Here is a 20,184-nt window from a genome sequence, read left to right as displayed (position 1 = left end):
GATGACTGCATTTGTTTCTAAGTGTTTGCAGACCACTTCCTTAACAATCTTTTCCAGAATCTTGCCCGGTATCGACGTGAGGCTGACCGGACGGTAGTTGTTTGGGTCGTCCTTTTTTCCCTTCTTGAAGATTGGGACCACATTGGCCCTCCTCCAATCTGCTGGAACTTCTCCCGTTCTCCAAGAACTCTCAAAGATGGTTGCCAATGGTTCCGAAATGACTTCCGCTAGTTCCTTCAATACTCTGGGGTGTAGTTGATCTGGCCCTGGGGACTTGAACTCATTAAGAGCGGCCAGGTATTCCTGGACGACTTCTTTCCCAATTTGGGGTTGGATGTCCTCCAATCCCTCATCCACTCCATCTTGCTGAGGTTGAAGACTCTCTTTTTGTGAGAAGACCGAGGCAAAGAAGGCATTAAGTAGTTCTGCCTTTTCCCTGTCCCCTGTCAGCATTGCCCCATCTTCTCCTCGAAGAGGTCCTATCGCCTCCTTGTTTTTCCTTTTTCTACTGACATAAGAATAGAAGAATATACCATATAAATTAATATATAAATCAACTTCATGTATGTCAAGGGCAGGTTTTAGGACCAAAATTTTGGGTTTTGATACGACTTTTTGATAACTCAAGGGTTATTCTAGGGAGAGGGGAAAGCTACAATACCACCTCCATTTCCTTGCCAAAGTATTCAGAAAAGCCACAGTGAAGATAGTAAAAGAGGTAGGTGTTTATTTTGGGTTATCTCACAACAGAATAAGCTCTTGCCTTTTATGACTCTATGCAAAGAATGGGTGATTCCTTTTTTTGATGAGTTAAGTTACAGTGTTCACACTTTTTTTGTCATGTCAGGAGTGACTTGGGAAACTGCAAGTTGCTTCTGGTTTGAGAGAATTCGCTGTCTGCAAGGATGTTGCCCAGGGGACGCCCGGATGATTTTGATGTTTTATCATCCTTGTGGGAGGCTTCTCTCATGTCCCCACATGAGGAGCTGGAGCTGATAGAGGGAGCTCATCTGTGCTCTCCCCAGATTTGAACCTGTGACCTGTCAGTCCTGCCAACACAGGAGTTTAACCCATTGCTCACCCTGACCCATAGATAACTCAATCCAGGTTTTAGGGGGTTGATTTTTTAAATAAAATTTCTTGACATTCATAAGTATTTAGGGTAAGTTATATAACTAAACAATATAATAAATGACAGCATCACTCCTTTTCTGTAATAATAGGCACCATTTCAAAAACTACAATAATGTCAGTTTGTCAACCAGAACATATAAAATAATATAAATTAATCCTGCAGTATCTATGAGATTATGTAAATCATTTAGAAGCCAGCTGATGTAATATATCTTGGTAACTGTTTTAGTTACCAAGATTACAGAATATGATCTCACTACTTGGGCATGTTTTGCACCACAGGTAATGAGTTTATACACAAAATTCCAAAACTACAGATTTCTTGTATCGCATTTGAAGGGGCCACAAGGCCATTCTAGTCCAACCCGCTACAATCTAAACAACTAAAACACTCCTAAAAGAGGCTTTAAAATCTCCAAAGATGAAAACACCACCACATTCCAAGACAATGTACTCCAATGTTGAATATCTCTTATGACCTTGTCACACAGTAACTGGCAGTGCTCCGCTTCATAGAGGAGTGTGGAGAACCCAATGTTCCTCACCCCCATTGGTTCCAGGTGAAAGCGATCAGATGAGGGAAGTGTGAGCAAGCGTGACTTTTGCCCAAGCATTGCAATGGCAACACAGGAACCCTCCCATGTTTCCCTAGTGGTAGCATCCACCCTCCTTCACCCACAGATCCACACCAGTGCCATCTGATGACAGCTGGCTGGCTTGGTGGGTGGGTGGGGCTGAATTGGCACACGCTGCCGAATTTAGCCCCATGTGAAGAGGTTGTTAGTGTCCAGAAGTGCCTCCTAATATTTAAGTGGAATCTTTTTTTTCTCATAATCTCAGTGCATTAATTTCTGTTCTTTTGTTTGCTTTAGCAGAAAAGCTCGCTCTATCTACTTATTATTTGACATAAAATAGAAATAACTAATTTTGTTTCTGCATAATATTGATAAAGTAAAGGGTTACTATAATGAACTCCCTTTTAAAGCTTCTGGCCCAGTTATACACTTAATTCATACATTCAAATGTCATCTCTTGAGTCTCACTAGCACAGTACAGGACAACCCCCTGTTCATAAGAAATGTATTTCTGATTTCACATGAATATATAAACTCACAGACATTATTAAATCTTATTGTTTTCAATGGGATGAATGATGGGGTAACTGAAAAGAGAGTGTTGCTTTAACAGGAGATTCTAAGTGAATAAGTGAATAAGTGTCAGGGGTGATTTGAATGCAATATTCCTGCTTCTTGGCAGGGGGTTGGACTGGATGGCCCATGAGGTCTCTTCCAACTCTTTGATTCTATGATTCTATGATTCTATGATTCTATGATTCTATGATTCTATGATTCTATGAAATGTGGCGAACTATGTATATTGTTTGTAATATATACAGTGTATCCTAAACAATTTCTGTGGTCAAAGGGACAGTTGTCATTTTCATGCTCTCTTTTAAAGTTTCCTAATGCATCGGGCTCAACAATGCTGAAAACTGGTCTTACTCATTGAAGGGATGAACATCATGCAAGAAGTGGAAAGCTGTGGCAACTAAGAACAATGGTGAGGAAACACTAACAAAGTGCTGCCATATACTTCCTAATGTTTACTTGCTACTATCGGAAGAAATAGTATTACCACCAATATCATAGATGAAAAACAGAACAGGTGTGGCCAAGTAACATCAGGGTGTCATCAAGATGGGAAAAAAAGTTATGATTGAGAAATCATTCACAAGTCAGGAGAGGCTGCAGCAGTTTGCTTTTGCCAAATCACTCTGAAGGAAAAGATTTCACCCATCATCTCATTTCCCCCCTGCCAAGTTATTAGTTTTTTTTCTTTGAATTCAATTTGCAGAAATACAACAAAGGATAAAGGGTGTTACTGGGAGGAGGAGAAATAAATGTGGATATCTTAAAACCAGCTAAAATAGGACAACAGAAGATTAACTGGAATTGCCCCAGTCAAAATGGGACAGTTGGAGAGTATGCAACAGAAGATGCACTCTTGTCGCCAGGGTTTATTTGTCCCTTCAGTCAAATTTACTTTGTATATGTATCATTTATATCTGGAGACAAGCAAACTCTAGGTGTATTTGGGAACAATTTTATACACGGGGACATATTGGGAACCAACTCACCACCACCACTCATGTCAAATAAAGGAAAGAGGCTGAATGCTGTTCCTGATCTTATAAAATCTCATTTGTGGGGTGGGGGGGGGGGAGGATGGGAGGGAATCTAATTAAGGTGCAAGAAAGACCCAGTTCACATATATTGAACCAATAAAGAGCTACCTAATACCCACCAGAGAGAAACATTTCCTGAGCATCTCCGGTTCTGGACTTATCGTTTTTTGCTAATGGAGTTTAAAGGCAATTTTAAATATTCTTCTTAAAACTTCACTTCTTCTGAAACTTTTTATTTCAGCTGAAGTGGAACATACTGTCTTTCCTGCCCTTTAATAATACTTAATATTCTCCAGACAGTTTAATTCTGGATTCAGTTTTTGAACACTTTTCCAAGTAATTTAAAAAAATAAAAATAAAATGAAGGTAACGTTATATGGATGAAGTATGGGCTATTGACTGCTCGTGGTGGCTTTATGGTGTTTGGGATGGAAAGAAGCAATAAAAGAAAGATGTTACTCAATTTATTCGTGTTATCAATTCATTCTTAAAGGTCAGATGCTGAAAGAGCAACTGCTGGGTAGAAATCTGAAAGGCAGTGCAATATATTTCAACCTACATTTTGCAAGCCTCAGTTCACATCTAAAACTTAAAAGTTCATTCACCTGAAGAGGAAAATTTGCTCTCACCAGGCTACATCTTCTTCCCACATTTGCGCTTCCTTATGGCATTAGTTCATAAAACAGACAATGGAGATTGCTCATTTCCCCATAGCCATTATCTATAGTTCCAAAGGTCCTGATCTGATATTGAAAATATCAAGAAGCATTCGTCTGCATTAACACAATAACATCCATTCAACTCAGTAATAGCCCCAAGTATTGTGATGCATATATTAGATTGACTATAGTACATATGGATTGGGAGAAGGAGGAGGAGGCAAATTTTCACAAACAAAATATGTATATAAATGTGTAATTATCTATCAGGGATGTAGTCCATGTCACAATAGTGGGGCAGACTGTGACCAAGTGTGGCTCAGTCAGCTATGGAGGTGGTAACTGTTGGAGGCAGGATTTGAAATAGCTGCTCACATTTTTTTTAGTATCCTTTATATTTATACTGAACTGGGACAACTATTGGGAGACAATCTTTTATTTACTTATTTATCTATCTATCTATCTATCTATTTATTTATTTAGGGCATTTATGTCCTGTCCTATCTCAACCTCCGCAGAGGAACACAGGGGGGCTAACAACTGGCACTGCATGGTGCTCACAACAAGAAAAAAGCATTTTAAAAAGCATAAATATACATATTATAATAAAAACAATATAAGAACAGAACAAATCACCAATTTAAGTCATCATCCTAAAAGCAATGAACAGAGGAATGCCACCTCTAAGTAAGAATGCATGGTTGCCTTGGTATGCATTACCATGCATTGTGATAACACAGATTCAGTATACCTTATCCAAAATATTTGGGACTAGAACGGTTTTGGGTTTGGGATCCTCCCCTTGTATTTGAAGACACGTATATAATGAAATATTTTGGAGATGGGGCCCAAGTCCAAATAAGAAATTCATTCATGTTTCATACACATTCTGTATATAGCCTGAATGTAATTTTATACTATATTTTAAATACTACACTATATTTTTAAATACTTTTGTAGCTTTTCTATTGACATGACTTCAGGGTGGGGGAACTGTGTGACTTTCAAGACCAATTACAGTTTGGTTTAAAGCAATTGAGTGTGACATTAATAGAGCAAAACTGGTGCACAATACTGTACTGGAGCTAGGAAATAGCCCACATGTGGATTCAGCCTATTGGAAAACTCCACCCCCTTGAATTTAGGGTAGATTTTGTGTGTTTGGGTGTCATTCAGGAGATTAGGGTGAAACAACTTTTCATACACAGTTTTGAGGCATTTGGCATATTGACTGGGGGTTGACAATCAGCCAACAATATTATATTGTTGAAGGCTTTCATGGCCGGAATCACTGGGTTGTTGTAGGTTTTTTCGGGATATATGGCCATGTTCTAGAGGCATTCTCTCCTGACGTTTCGCCTGCATCTATGGCAAGCATCACTACCTCTGAGGATGATTGCCATAGATGCAGGCAAAATGTCAGGAGAGAATGCCTCTAGAACATGGCCATATAGTCCAAAGAAACCTACAACAACCCAACCAACAATATTTACATTTCATAGATAAAAACTGGAACATCTGTGGTTAAGAAAACTTGATCAAATAACAAAGGGACACAGAAAATTACAATTTTCAGCAAAGAAAGATTGGAATTTAGAAAAGATACTGCATTGAGGAAAAGATAGAGGAGATTAAAACTCCAGCTGCAAACTGTATTGTTTGTGTGAGTGAAAGAATGTGTGTATTGGTATGTGTACACAACATGATTAACATGAAATACAAGATTGTATAATATATTACTGTGAAATGAAAACCTGCTCAAAATTAATAAAACATAATATGTTTAGCTCTAGGAGATAGCTGGAATGACATATGTTTGGAGGGGGGGATTGCAGCCACTGAAAAATCCACCCACCCCACTAGCCATTTGGAATGACCCCCTTAGGGTACAATCCTGTACATATTCATTTAGAGTTAAGTCAACTCATGGGTTGCATGTGATTGCATTCTAAATATCATGGGAATTTTTGCCCTGCAAAAAAAAAAAGGGGGGGGGCTTCTTAAAGCATATAGAAAGTAAAATATCTCACAATGTTCAACCTCTTGAAGGTATAGCTTAATTCCTATGGTACAAAGAAAGCATTACTGACATCAAAAGGAAGGGAAAGAAAACTATTAAAACTAAGCTTTAAAATATTCATTGGCATGGTGTCTATTCAGTTTTTGACACAGACTATGACTCTGGTGGTGACATTTCGAAAACAAGTTTTGGTAACACATTAGAAAGCAAAGAAACTAAAAGCTGAATTTTTAAAAAGCCTTACACATACAATTACAGTTTTTGACTTTCCATCATTCTTGATTCTTTGGAGCAGAGTTTGGGGAAGTTCGGACAGAAAGGGGAATAGGTCTTCTACCCTTGAAGTACCAGTATCCTGTGAGCTAAATTCTGTTTATAAGTAACTCCCAATGGTAAAGTAAATCCTAATTCCAAGCTTCTATATCCAAGAAGCCAATGCATCATGGTTAAATGTGAGTATAATACATCACTAATGCAAGTGAGCATAAATCTGATGAATTAGTGCAATAAATCACCGAAGTAACAAGGAAAAACCAGCCATAGAGTAGCAGCTCATGTCTCTGTGGAGTTCAACTTACTTATGTTGCTTATTAGGACACAGTATCAATTTCAATACTGCCAGTAATTATTTGTAATGGCTTTTAATTCCAGAATCTATATATAAGGAAAATAATGTTATCATTCATGGGAGCCTAATCTATAACCAGGAGCAGAGATACATAGTGTAATTGTAGGTTTCAGTTTAACTCATAACAACAGAAGGACTGCTCCTATCAGCAGAACAGGAAAGACAGCAATTTTCCTTTACTCCCTGAAACCTCCTGTGTGCCTCTATATCTGTTCCCGGTGGTTGGAAATATCTCTATATAAAGTTTTCAGACAGTTTAAAGGGCAGCAGAAGGCGAAGAAAAAGGAAGTCCCATTGTAATGAAGCTGAAGAATGAGAGCTCTCAGAGCAAGCCATACTCCTGAGTTTGCAAGACATGAACATGGCTTCCTTGAATGAAAATCCATCTGTAGGGTATTATCCCTCTTTTCATACTGCCTATTCCACTCTACTAAGCATTATTATCATAATATGTCCAAAGTGTGACAGCCTTAAATTAGTAATCTTGGGGCCAACTTCAACTGGGCAGCTTTCCTTGATAGCGATTACCTTGCCACAGTACTTTATGGTCTCAGAACTTAACAATTACACTACTACAATGTGTTCTACAAAGGATTCCCCTCAAAGATGAGTTAGGACCTGCAATTACTGCAAGATTTAACATCTAGATAAAACTAGGTAAAATCAGAGATTGTATGAACGTCTTCGAGATTTCATGATGTTCTTCAGTTTGCACAGGTCTATGTTTTAAAATGGATTCTATTTGTTTCAGGACCAGACCTAATGGTTCGAAGTTACAGGAGGGTAGATTTCAATTGTACATGAGAAAAACATTTTTGGCAGTAAGAGTGGTTTGGTGATAGAACCAATTGCTTAGAGCAGCTTCTCAAATTCTGCTCTCCCAGATGTTTTGGACTTCAGCTCCCGCAATTCCTAGCAGCTGATAAGATGACTGGGATTTCTGAGAGCTGAAGTCCAAAACATCTGGAGGAGCACGGTTTGAAAAATGCTGGCCTCGAGAGTGGTGGTGTCTCCTACTCTAGATGTCTTCAAAAGGCAGCTGGACAGCTACCAGCTGGGGATGCTTTGTTAAGATCATGCATTAAGCAGGGGGTTGGACTCGATAGCCCATGAAACCCATTCCAACTCTATGACTAAATTATTTTGTTTAATAAGTTTTAATTTAGACTATATTAGCTTAACTTTTATTGTTTTAAAATTGCAATTAAATTTAACTTGAATGTAAGGAGTGTTAGATTTGATTTCACAATATACCACCCTGTGTTTTTTGATATAGGATGGGATATACCAACAAATATCTGGTCTGTTCCCAGCGCCATTATCACCCTAACATCATTATACCTCCTCCACCACCACCATCTCCTTTTCCTTCCTTCTGGAATTCCCTACATGAGGCAGGTTGATGTCCTGTGAAAAGCCCCATCTAAAACCGCTCTTGAAAATCTGGACAGAACCTAAATAGCTTATTTTCAGGCAAAATTTATGCACACAGGATGATCACAGGAAGAGAATTAATTGAGCTGTACACCATAAGTTCCAGATATCTCCTTTTTCTGAATGTGGAAAAATCAACCCTATGGATTATGCATGGGGGAAAATAGATCCCTTTTGAGAGAACAGAATATTTAAGAAGCTCAGGTCTTATATTTAGGCACTAATTCCCACATCATTCAAAGAGAAATGGATGTAACACACTGCCTTGCGTGGCTATGAAGAGTGCAAAAGTGAGAAAGAGACATAAGATTTGCATCGATAATTTCTCAGCTCAGTATCATTACAGGTGACACACTTTCTGCACTGAGCTGAAATTAAAACTGTTCTAAATATACCCTACGCACAATCCCTATAGGAGATCAAATGAGGAAGAGGATAGGCCTTTTGAAAATTGTCTCATATACATTTTCACAAAACTCCTATTTCTAGATGTGACAAGTACAGCAAATAGTCCCTGGCGTTTTATGACCAAGTCTACATAAATTATGCATCAGAGAGATGTAGGCAGGAGCAAATAGACTAAGGAGCTTCAAATTCAAGATTCCCATGAGATTTATTTCTGAAACGCCACTCAAGCCAAATAAGAATAGATTAGCTACTGAAAGCTTATCTTTTCGTTCACAGGCGCTTAGGCTGTTTGTGTGCCTACATCCCAATTTTTCAACATATTAAGATGTTACTTCCAAAGATTAAAAATTAAACAGCCCATTATTGCTATCATTGTGCCTCTGGGAATTACACATGTATCTTCTCAGCCAGAGAGAAATCAAGATAGCACCCCTAGGTGTTAAGGTGAAAAAAAGAAGGATTCAAATAGTTTGTTGGCTCCAGCTCTCACTAGCAATTATATTTATATAAATATAAAAAACATGGATATCAGACAAGGGTATCTAATGCTTGGACTTCAATATCTCTCCCTAAATTTACCTGCCTGACAACTAAATACTGCCAGAGAAGTCCTCCTCTGGAGAGATTCCATAGCCTCCAATCCTGCACACATGAAAACTGGAAAATATGGGGGCAGGTAACATCAGTGTAGTAAAGATGACAAAAGTTATTAAAGAGGAAGAACACAGAGAATAGAAGGTGCAGCTGTTTCATTTTGCCTAAATCTACAGGAAAGGAGAAGACACTGATGCTAGGGGAAATTGAAAGAAAAAGGAAGAGGAGCAGACCAAGGGCAAAATGGATAGATTGTATCCTTGAAGTGACTGGCTTGACTTTGAAGGAGCTGGGGGTGGCCACGGCCATTGGGGATTATATGGCAGTGTAGACTACTGTAATCCAGTTCAAAGCAATCAGATCCTGGGATATAGGGCAGTGTAGATCCAACCTGAGACAAATGAGAATTAATCAGAATCATCCACTCCCCATTAAGTGTTCTCCAAATTTCCGGGCCCCTTTCACACTACACCACTAGTAGTATTACAGCCATTTTAATAGCCACAACTTCATCCAATGGATTCTTGGAATGTTTATCTGAATGGGTATTTAGTAGGGCTGGGCGGTTTCGTTCGTTAATTTTGTATATCGTTTTTTCCCCCGTTAATTTCCCATATACGAAACAATATCAAACTTTTTTCCAAACCCGGAAGTGTATTTTCAAAATCGAAACAGCATGCGCCAAATATTTTTGTATTTCCGTCCATTTCGGAAATACGTAAGATGCTTGCTGGGAGCTCTCCTCTCTCTCCTCTCCTTAGCCAGTCAGAGCCTGAAAGAGGAGGAGGAGGAGGAGAGGGCGGGGAAGGCGCCGGCTGAGCAAGCGAGCGAGAGGGCGAGTGACCCTCAGCGGGAAGGCGGCCCTGTCCCTCCTTCCTCACCTTTGCGGTGGGTGTGCTTCGGAGGAGCCGGGCCCGACTCGGCGGCAGCGCTTGAGGGCCCGCCAGAGTGAGTGCCTGCCTTCCCTCCTTTCCCTTCCTCTTTTCTTTCTTCTCTTTTCCCTCCTCTTGGTGGAGAAAGAGAGAGAGAGAGAGCCCGCAGGACTCAGGAGGGTGGGACAGAGCTGGGAGCAGCGGGGAGGCTCAGTCTGTTTGCCCTGTGGCTCTTTTTGGCAAGCATTTTCTGCCAATTTTTTTTTATTATTAAAAAAATTAATAATTAAATTTTAATGAAAAATTAAATTAAAAAAATTTCGTTGATGCTTTGTGCATGCGCAACCACGGGCGCCATCTTTACAAAACATTTTGTAAATATTAACGAAATTTCGTAAATACCAAACATTTTTAATGGAAAATTTCAGATATATTTTTAAATACAAAACGCTGAGGCACCCTAAAAACGAAACGATATTAGAAACAAATTTTTCCGTTGTTACCCAGGCCTAGTATTTAGAATTCTTTATCAGAGAATTTTAATATCAAAATGATATAATTTTGCACTGTGAGGGTACCCCTGGGTAAACACTTTAATTACAATACCATTTTGGCTGTCACTTTTTGTCTTGGAGTAGCATGACTCTCAGATCTCATCTACACTGCCATATAATGAAGTTTCAAACTGCATTATATGGTCATTATAGGCTCATATAATTCAGTTTTCATACATTGAACCACATTGTAGGAGTCTACCCTGATCATATAAGGCTGTTTCAAATTGGATGGTGCTCCAGTCATATTGAATACTGCTCAATATATGACCTTTTCCTGCTCTTTGAAGACTCTCATAAAACTGATTTAACTCTCTTGCTCCTGCACTATGGTCTCCTTATTTATATAGGATTTTTTCCCATCACCAATAAGCCTACGATCATGCCCAATCCAGCAAGAGGATTTTCTGCATGGAAGCAGATGTCTTTGCTCTAATTCCCATAATTGGCACCATTTGCATATGTAACATGGATTGTGTGTCCCATCAGTCCCTTGGGTTTAGATTACATGAACAGTTCCAAAACACAGCATGAGAAGCCACAGTGCCAAGGACAGATTAAATGTGTATGAACTCCTGCCATGTTGTTCCTATTAGCATTTCAAGGATTACAGTGGCCTAAACTCAGTTGTTAGTCCAAACCAAAGAAAAAACATTACATCAATGTGAATTTGGTAAATGAAGATTTGCAAAAAAAAAAAAAAAAAAGTCCCACAAGAAACCCCCAATTTGATGGTTCTACTCCAATTGGTGTCAACCATTAGCTGAAGGCCATTGTACTGTGATGACTTTAGGATACTGAGGTGAGGGGGAAGGTGGGTGATGCAGGGCATGGGGCAACAGGTTTCCCCTGCCCCCTGCACGCCCTGCTAGATTTGCCATGAACCATGATGAATCAGAGGATTAATGAGATACAGTTATTTTATTTTAAATAGAAAGATATTTATATTTTCAGTGCCATAACCTTGACTAGTTCATTGTAAAATAACATCAATTCTGGATTTGCATTCTGACTTTTTGTTTTGTTTTGTTTTTGTTTTGTAAAATGGAATTGGAACTCAATGTCCTCAACCTAAATTCCAAGGGATAGTCCTGACCAGTTACATTTTCTGCTTATTGACAGCTCTGACAAACTGCAGTGAATGGATGCAAACCATTAAAGTAACACATTGACAGAAACTATGCACATAGTGCAACAGATTTTTGATAGTGATGTCTGAGAGGTTTTGCTCATTTTCGAGATTAGAGTTTTGAATAAATGAACAAATCTTAAGAGTGCAAAAAACTGTTGCTTATTGCATAGACCAATACAAATAGCAGAATAAGATTGTTTGTGTCTTTGTGATTGATTGTGCTTATTATCTGTGTGCTTAGCTTCATAAAAAGATAAGACACTAGTTTTGTGAAGACATATTTTTGAGCAAAAATGAAGAAAACACATCAAACCCCACAAGAACATATGATGTTTCAGTCTTGTATAGACAAGGGAGCTGTCACAGAGAGTACAAAATCCTCCATAGTCTCTCTTACTGTGTCAAGATCTAGATCAAAATCTCTGTAACACTGAGGTTTTTTTCCATATTCCTGCTCCAGCAATTTTTAATACAGATAGATGTTTTGCACCATGTTTGCTGTTAGAACGCTTTAGTTGTGATATTTCATAAACTTCTGTAGATCTCAAAGGATGATGGTCCAAAGCATTTCAATTTTTTTTAAACCAACTCCTTTCAAAATGCAGTCTATGCTATTTTATCTAGTAAGGCTGCAAGTAAATAGATGCAAATTAATTCAGTAAAGCTGGAAGTACTGCATTCCAATATAGACAACGTTAGTGGAGACAAAATCCTACTGAAGCTAGAATGTCGGTCATGACTAAACCCCATTCCAGTGCATTGTAATGTCACTTTCCTACAAATATTATCTGGATCTAGCAAAGGCTAGATTGGCTGTGAAAGTTATATACAGAAAATTACATTTTCACCAAGAAAATGCAGGAGAAGCCTGCATGTCATCAAGCTCTTTGTACCTTGTGATAGCATCTGAAGTAGGCAGCGCGCTCATCTGAAAACTTTTCTATCCTTTTAGGTCCTTTGCTTGATGCTTTCTTGAAGACCAACCAACATCTCTGATATAGCTAGAAAGACAAACAAATGTGTGTGTTTTTAAAATAAGTAAGTTTTGAAATTTTTCTCATTGATGTTTTATTTTAAAATATTATTTTTAAAACATCCTGATTTGAGTTGGGTCCAGAACATAACCTCCAATCTTTCACAGGTGATTACTTAATTGAACACAATTTACTTTTGCACTTTGAACTCAATTTGGAACAATTGTAGTACAGTGAGGATAAAGAGGGAAATGGGGGAAGAAGAAAGAAACTGAAACATTTTAAAACAGTTGAAAATGGGATGTTAGAAGGACTGTCCCTGCCAAATAGGAGCAACGGGGCATTATGAAATTCACATGTTTTCAACTGCAAATTAGTTTGATCCCATCTGCATTCCTAAGGAGCCCCCAGTGATGCAATGGGTTAAACCCTTGTGCAGGCAGGACTTAAAACCGACAGTCTGGAGGTTCGAATCCAGAGAGAGCACGAATGAGCTCCCTCTGTCAGCTTCTGTTCCCCATGCAGGGATGTGTGAGAGGCCTTCCATAAGGATGGTAAAACATCAAAACATCTGGTTGTCCTCTGGGCAATGTCCTTTCAGATGGTCCATTCTCTCACACCAGAAGCAACTTGCAGTTTCTCAAGTTGCTCCTGACACACACACAAAAATGCACTCCTTTGAATTTTTTTCTTTGAAACTCTGTATGAAATACAAGTAGGGTATCTCTTATCAAAATGCTTGGTATCAGAAGTATTTGGGGTTTGGGATTCCCCCCATGCCCCCCCCCCCCCACACACACAAACACACTACTTTGGAATGCCCCTATTGCATATATGTGCATAATAATATATCCTGGATATAGGGCTCAAGTCCAAACACAAAGTTCATGTATGTTTTCTGCACACCATATACACTTAGCCTGATTGAAATTTTATCCAATATTTTTCTTTAAAAATGTGCATGAAACAAAGTTTTTTATGCACTTGAACAATCAGAAAGTAAAAGTTACTATCTCACCCACCCATGTGAAGAAATTTGGATTTGGGTGGGGGGGGGGGTGGTCAGATTTTTGCAAGTAGTATCCTGTAATAAGATGCTACTTATCTAACTGAAACAATTTTACCTACTATTTCCGTAACTTTTTATCACAATTTTAATCAAATAAATTCATAATAAAATTTGGAGGAACCCAGAAACTGAAGGATAAATGCATTCTAGCTGGAAAATTACTTTGGGGAGTGAAAATTAGGTCAGTTTGCATTAAAATGCAAACCAAATAAATCCCCATCCTTAGGGACAAGACACAGATTTTTCTATATTTTCCCAAGGGGGCAATAGAAGGTAAACAATAGAACAGCATAAAATTTAAATGATTACCAAATTGCTATATGAGCATTAGCCTTTCTGGAATCAATTGGAAAAATGCAAATGGTAAATATGTTAGTGTAAAGTAATGTTCAGTCCCAGGAGAGACATGATGCCTAAGGAGTTCATTTTGTTGTGGGGCTTGTGATTCCATACCAATCTAATGACTGTGTAATTAAAGCAAACACTGCATCTTTCTTTCTCATTATGTATCCTTGAGCACTGAAATCTGTATTTGATATTAACAGAATATTTTTGACTTAGGAGCAAAATTGGCAACAACAACTATGGTATTATAACCTTGGGATTCAAGGCTGAACTGTCAAGAGATTGTTGGTTGAGCTTTTGGTTTATCTTCACCATATTTAGTGTAGCATCATTTTCAGGTAGAGGTTGAGTATCCCTTACCTCAAATGTTTCAGTCCAGAAATGTTTTGCTCTTCAGATTTTAGAATATTCACATATATATAATTAGGTTTCTTAAGGATAGGACTCAAATCTAAACATGAAATTCATATACATCTTATACACATACCCTGAAGGTAATTTTTATGCATGACATTTTAAAAAATTAATAATTCTGTGGATAAAACAGAGTTTGTATATATCAAACCATCAGAAAGCAATGTTATCATTATTTCAGCCACTCACATGAACAATTCCAGAGCATTCTGGATTTCCAGATAAGGTATACTCAATTTGTATTTCCATTTTCCTAGTGCTAGACCCACAGCGGAGTAATCATTGTGTATGGTGTGATTGTCAGATGGTCAAGTAAAACTGTACACTGAATACACTACACTGTAAGGATATATGTCTTTACTAAAATTCATCTTGAAAGAAGAAATGGGTATGTTTAGCCATTTTCTTCTTACTACAAGAAAGTCTTCAAAAACCATGCAGTCTTTACCATTTTCTCCTGGGATAGGATCTACAGTATTTCTGTGCAGAAAAAAATATCTGCTGTACAGAAAATTCTGCTTTCTGTGCAGAAAATGTCAATATGCAAATTTTGAAAACTAAGCCTCCAACTACTAACATTCTCCTGCCTAGTTTAAAATTCTACCCATCCTGATAGTTGGAAAACACATTTCAATTATATTCTTGGAGTCACTGCATATCCAAGTAACTATGGTGGTTATCCATTCACCACTTCTCAACCAGATTTATCTTGGGGAAAAGGTGAAGCTTTCTCATCAATCCTTGTTTCAGGTCAAATGTTTCAAAATCCAATTATCACAGGGCCAGAAAGTGAGGTGAAACCTTCTGAACAAGGGCACAGACCGCAAAACTCCATAGGGGTGTTAACCCTTCCCTGTGCTATCCAAAGCGGTGTGTGTGTGTGTGTGTGTGTATGAAAGAAGTCACATTTTTTAAATGTACCTGTTCTGATTTACAAACAAATTCAACTTAAGACCAAACTTACAGAACCTATTTGTTCATAACTTGGGAACTGCCTGTATATCATCCCAAGAGAAGAATAGTGATACTTGATTATAAAATAATGCCTAGGGATTAAAACAACAAGTTCAATTTCCAAGTGGGGCAATGGTGGTCCAAAAGCTGCTGTAATCTCCAAGTGCCTGGCATTTTGTTCATCGACTAGGCAAATGAAAAGCACTGCAAATACTTAGGGAATCCAGCTTGTGCAGGAACAGTTTGTATCTTATTAAAATAACTTTAGGATTATTTTCAAAAGGTTAAGCATGATTGTTTCAATCTGCAATGCCAGCAGCCAAAAGGTAAACATGCCAATTTGTCAAGTGTAATAAAAATACTGCTAAAAATTGCCTTCAGACAAAGTGAAATTAATTTTTTACTCTCTCAGTAAAGCTACAAATTGTAACTCCAGAGGCAGTTGCTCTTCATTTTAAACCTTTGGTCAGAGGCCACTGTTTATACTAACAATTATATTAATGTGTGTTGCATTTAATAAAAAATTAGAAGATGTGGCATATATTAGTTTACTTTTTTTTTTCAAAGATCCATTCCTCCAGAAAGCTCCTTCACACTGTCCTCACCAAAATAATTGGGGAATAATAAAGTGCACAACTGATGGGTAGCTTTCACTCATTTCATTGGATTCATAAGAGAAGAGCCTGCCCTCTTCAGTTTGGCTTGCCATGTATGCTATTGAAAACTTTGCATTCCACATCTCAGCAGTTCTGCTTTGAAATGCAGACAAAAAAGAGATTGAACAATCAAGGCTGGCTTTGTCAATAAGAATAATAATAGAATCACATGTTTATAGAGTTGGAAGGGGACTCATAAGCCATCAAGTCTGTAAGCACTGTTCAGCAGTGGGATATGCTGCCTTGGAGCATGGTAAGGATTCCTTTTCAGAAGGTTTGCAAGCAGAGACTGGATAGCCATCTGTCAGGGGTGCTTTGATTCTGTGTTCCTGCATGGCAGGGGATTGGACTGGATGACCCTTGTGGTCTCTTCCAACTCTATGATTCTATTATTCTAAGTCCAACCACCTGCTCAATCCAGGACCTGAAACTGGAGCATTCCAAAAGACAGCTATCCATCCACTTTTTTAATGTTTCCAGGGAAAGAGACAACTGCACCTTTCTAGGTAATTGGTTCCTTGACAAACTGGTTTTATTTTAAGTTCTTTCCAAGATTCAGTCAACATTTTAAAACTATTAGACCAGGTTCTATTGCCAGCGTTTGTTGTTGTTCACTACCGTTTTGATTTAGGACAAACCCATGAGACTTCCAAGACATCCTATCATCAAGAGCCCTGCTCAGGTCTTGCGGACTCATGGACATGGCTTGCTTGCTTAATTCCATCAATCTGAAATCTTTTCCCCAGTGGCTTCTGTCTTACCAAGCAGAGTTGAATTTTCTAGTGAATCTTCTGGCCTGCACCCTCCTTTCTGTAGCAGCCCTTTAGATATTTAGGGTGCAATCATGGCACTCTTTAGTCTTCTTTTCACCTGGCTGGACATGCCCAATTCCTTCAACTTCCCCATTTTTTCTCTCTCTCCAGAGGAGCACTGATTATATAGTGGAAGTTTTACTCCCCTTAACTTGGAAAGTAATGTCCTATTAATGCAGGCTAAAATATGAAAAGTGGAAAAGGGTGGCGACTGGTGACAATATATTGGAAGACAAAACTTTCTGTGCTACATGGTTTGCACAGTATCTCCAAAGCTAGACTGTCCCATGTTCCATCACCAATCATGAGATCTGAACAATCTGAACAGGGGAGAGGGGGTGAGTGCAGCAAGCACAGTGAATGAAGGGATGGGCAGTTGAGATAGGACAGGCAAGTGAGCGACAGGGCAAGCGGGAGGGCAAGTAGGCAGGCAGGGGTGGGGGCGCAGGCAAGGAGGGGGAAGGCAAGCAAATGAGCAGACAACCAAGCGGGAGCAGGCAAGTAAACAGGAGGCAGGATGGTGTGTGGGAGAGTGAGCAAGCAAGGAAGGGGTGGGATAGTGAGTGAGCAGAAGACAAGCAGGCAAGTGGGAGCCAAGTGGAGTTGGGTGAGAGAGCAAGCAGACAAGCAAGTGGGGGTAGTTGAGCAAGTGGGTGAGCGGAGGGCAGGATGGCGAGCAGACAAATGAGTGGGGGTAAACAGGCAAGTGGGTTCAGGTGAGCAAATGAGAGACAAGTGAGTGGTGGGTGAACGAGCAGGTGGGCAGTTCTGATCCTGAGAGCCTGTGTGTATCCCGAGGAATCCTGAAACATAGCAGTGAATCTTGGAACTTTGTATAAGCATTTGGGCTGACTTCTTGGTGTGACTTCTGGAACAGAAAGACCAGTTTAAACTTCTGGTTGATGGACATTACTTTGCCTGGACTACTGAATGTTATTTTGGGAATGTTGTTTGAGCCCTTGAACTTGAGACCATTTTATACTATCAGCCAGTGCTATCTTTATGTTTGTAGTTGGATATCGAAGAGACTATGTATTTAAGTTATTGCATATTGCATATTCAATAAGGATGTTTTTGGCACAATCTGGGTGTTTTGTAGGGCTGGGTAACCATGGAAAAATTTGTTTCTAAACTCGATTCGTTTTTAGGGGGTTTTTGTGTTTCGTTTTTTAAAAGAATTCCGAAATTTTTCTTTAAAAAAGTTCAAAATATACAAAATTTCGTAAATTACGAAACAATTACGAAACAATTACGAATCGATTCGTTAATGGCGGACGCAATTGCGCAATATGCAAAAAAACCCTCCAAATGGGACAGGGGGAACTTCTGAAGCTTCCCTCTCCCTCTGTTGTTGACTGTTGGTGTGATAATTTATTTTTTTATCACTGATAAAACAAACAACAACCCTAAAACTTGCACCAGACATACGGAAACAATTACGAAACAATTATGAAACAATTTCGAAACAATTACGAAACAATTTCGAAACAATTACGAAACAATTTCGAAACAATTACGAAATAAATTGAAAAATTTGTTTCGATTTTTAATTGCTCCTGCATGGCTCTATATCGGATCGTAAGCTAATTTAAATACGAATTAATAACGAATTACGAAATTAACGAACGAAACTGCCCAGCCCTAGTTTTTTGGTTAAACTCTCTCTGCATTACTGGGAACGTGGCACTCCTCCAGGAAAGATACCAAAATTTGTAGTTTTTAAAAGTAAGATTTTTTGGTCTGGCAAAAGTAATATTTATCCACTGGACTAGTCAGTTTCTGAACATGTAATACAACAGTGTACCATTTTAATTTTTTGCCTTAGTGCTTCCAATTTGTTCTGCAGAATATTCACATATATGATCTACATGCATTGCAATGCATCTTTCCCAACAAGCATTACCTATGCTATTATAAATAGGATTCAGTTTTCAATATTTAAGCTGTAGCCTATTCAACAAATCTGCAGCTCCTGGACTTAGACTAAATTGAGGGGCGGGGGAGGGGGACACAACTCAATGCACTGAGCAAGTGAAATAGGTTTGCAAACATCTGAGGGCAACATCCTTTGGTAGCATTTAGATTTTGGAATAATAGATCTTAATAATAAGTGTGCATTAATTCATTGTTTCACTGAACATTGCCATGTCTATTCACAACAATTATTCAGATCAGTAGCCAGTATATTAAATAACTTATGTTTACATTTCTATTCAATGGAAAGTAGTGAAATAGGGGAGACTGAACTAGAAAACAGCTACATTGGGATGGTATGACTTAGAATATGGGTGGGGGGGGGGGGGGAGAGAAAGTAATTGCTTCTGGCCCAGTGAGCAGGGCTAGAGCAACAGTTTGAAATCCTCATTCAAAAACACCAGTATTTAAGGTTTTGTCCTCTAAGTGGGAATCATATTAAGAAAAGACATGTCCAGCAGCCTCCTCATCCTATCAGTTTTCCCACCCTTTGTAGATGTGATGCTGAGTCCTTGTGGAGGCAAAAATATGAACTCTGGGCTTGTCTTTGTGCCTTTTATAAGTGCTCAGCCCAGGCACTCGCAAAATGCTTCTCTTCTTCAGGTTTCTGTCAGCTTCTTTCCAAGAAAAACCTGGTGCCTGTTAAATCAGTTCAATTACTGTTGGCCCTCCAGATTTGTAGGTTTAACTTTTGTGGATTTCAATGTTTATGGACTTGATTCAAACAGACTCTTGAGGAATTTCTCAGTCCTGTGTCAGTTTCTGCCAATCTTGACTAAAGTCCTTCTGGAGAACCTAGAGATTCCTATGGAGGAATCATCTCAGGTTAAAAAAACACCCAAGTTGCTTTATTAATGTTTTTTTTGAAGTTTTTTTGCATGAGGGTTTTCCTGGAGGAGTGTCCACACCCATCCCAGAAGGTGGATGTCCAGACATTCTCCCAGGACTAGCCCGAGAGAATGTCTGGAGGCTCTACCCCCTCCCCCTCCCCTGAAGCCCCCAGCCCCCTTAGAAAAGTAATGAAAACTTACCCGGCCTCCATTACAGGCTTCAGCCAGCTCTCCTGGTGTGTAGAAATGACACACCAGGAGAGCAGCGGGGGGGGGGGAGCGATTTTCCTACCTTCTCCCCCCCCCCCCCCCCCCCCGCTCTCCTGGCATGTCATTTCTATGTACTGGGAGAGCTGGCCAAAGTCTGTAATGGAGGCCAGGTAAGTTTTCATTACTTTTCTAAGGGGGCTGGGGGCTTCAGGGGACGGGTGGGTTCCCACAATTTACCAGGATTATTTAGCCCAATAAACTGTGGGAATACTGTCCAGAACCGGAAATAGTGGGTTTATCCTGCATCTTCCAAGAAGGTGTGGAAT

The 20,184-nt window shown here is 39.1% G+C and overlaps 1 protein-coding gene across 3 annotated transcripts in view; it reads right to left on the bottom strand.

Annotated features, from left to right (window-relative positions):
- DOK5 (docking protein 5) overlaps positions 1–20,184 on the bottom strand; it is a 75,445-nt gene that overhangs the window by 14,015 nt on the left and 41,246 nt on the right. For 2 of the 3 annotated variants that reach the window (XM_060772081.2, XM_060772080.2), the window contains exon 2: positions 12,514–12,621. The exons of the other annotated variant lie outside the window; for it this stretch is intronic. In XM_060772081.2, the coding sequence (XP_060628064.2) occupies positions 12,514–12,621 (108 nt within the window). The remainder of the gene's footprint in view (positions 1–12,513; positions 12,622–20,184) is intronic. 3 annotated transcript variants of the gene reach the window in all.

Source organism: Anolis sagrei, chromosome 4 (genome assembly GCF_037176765.1).
Source record: "Anolis sagrei isolate rAnoSag1 chromosome 4, rAnoSag1.mat, whole genome shotgun sequence".
Taxonomy (NCBI): Eukaryota; Metazoa; Chordata; class Lepidosauria; order Squamata; family Dactyloidae; genus Anolis; species Anolis sagrei.
The sequence above is the reverse complement of the archived record's forward strand: the minus strand, read 5'-3'. Positions and strand labels throughout refer to the sequence as shown.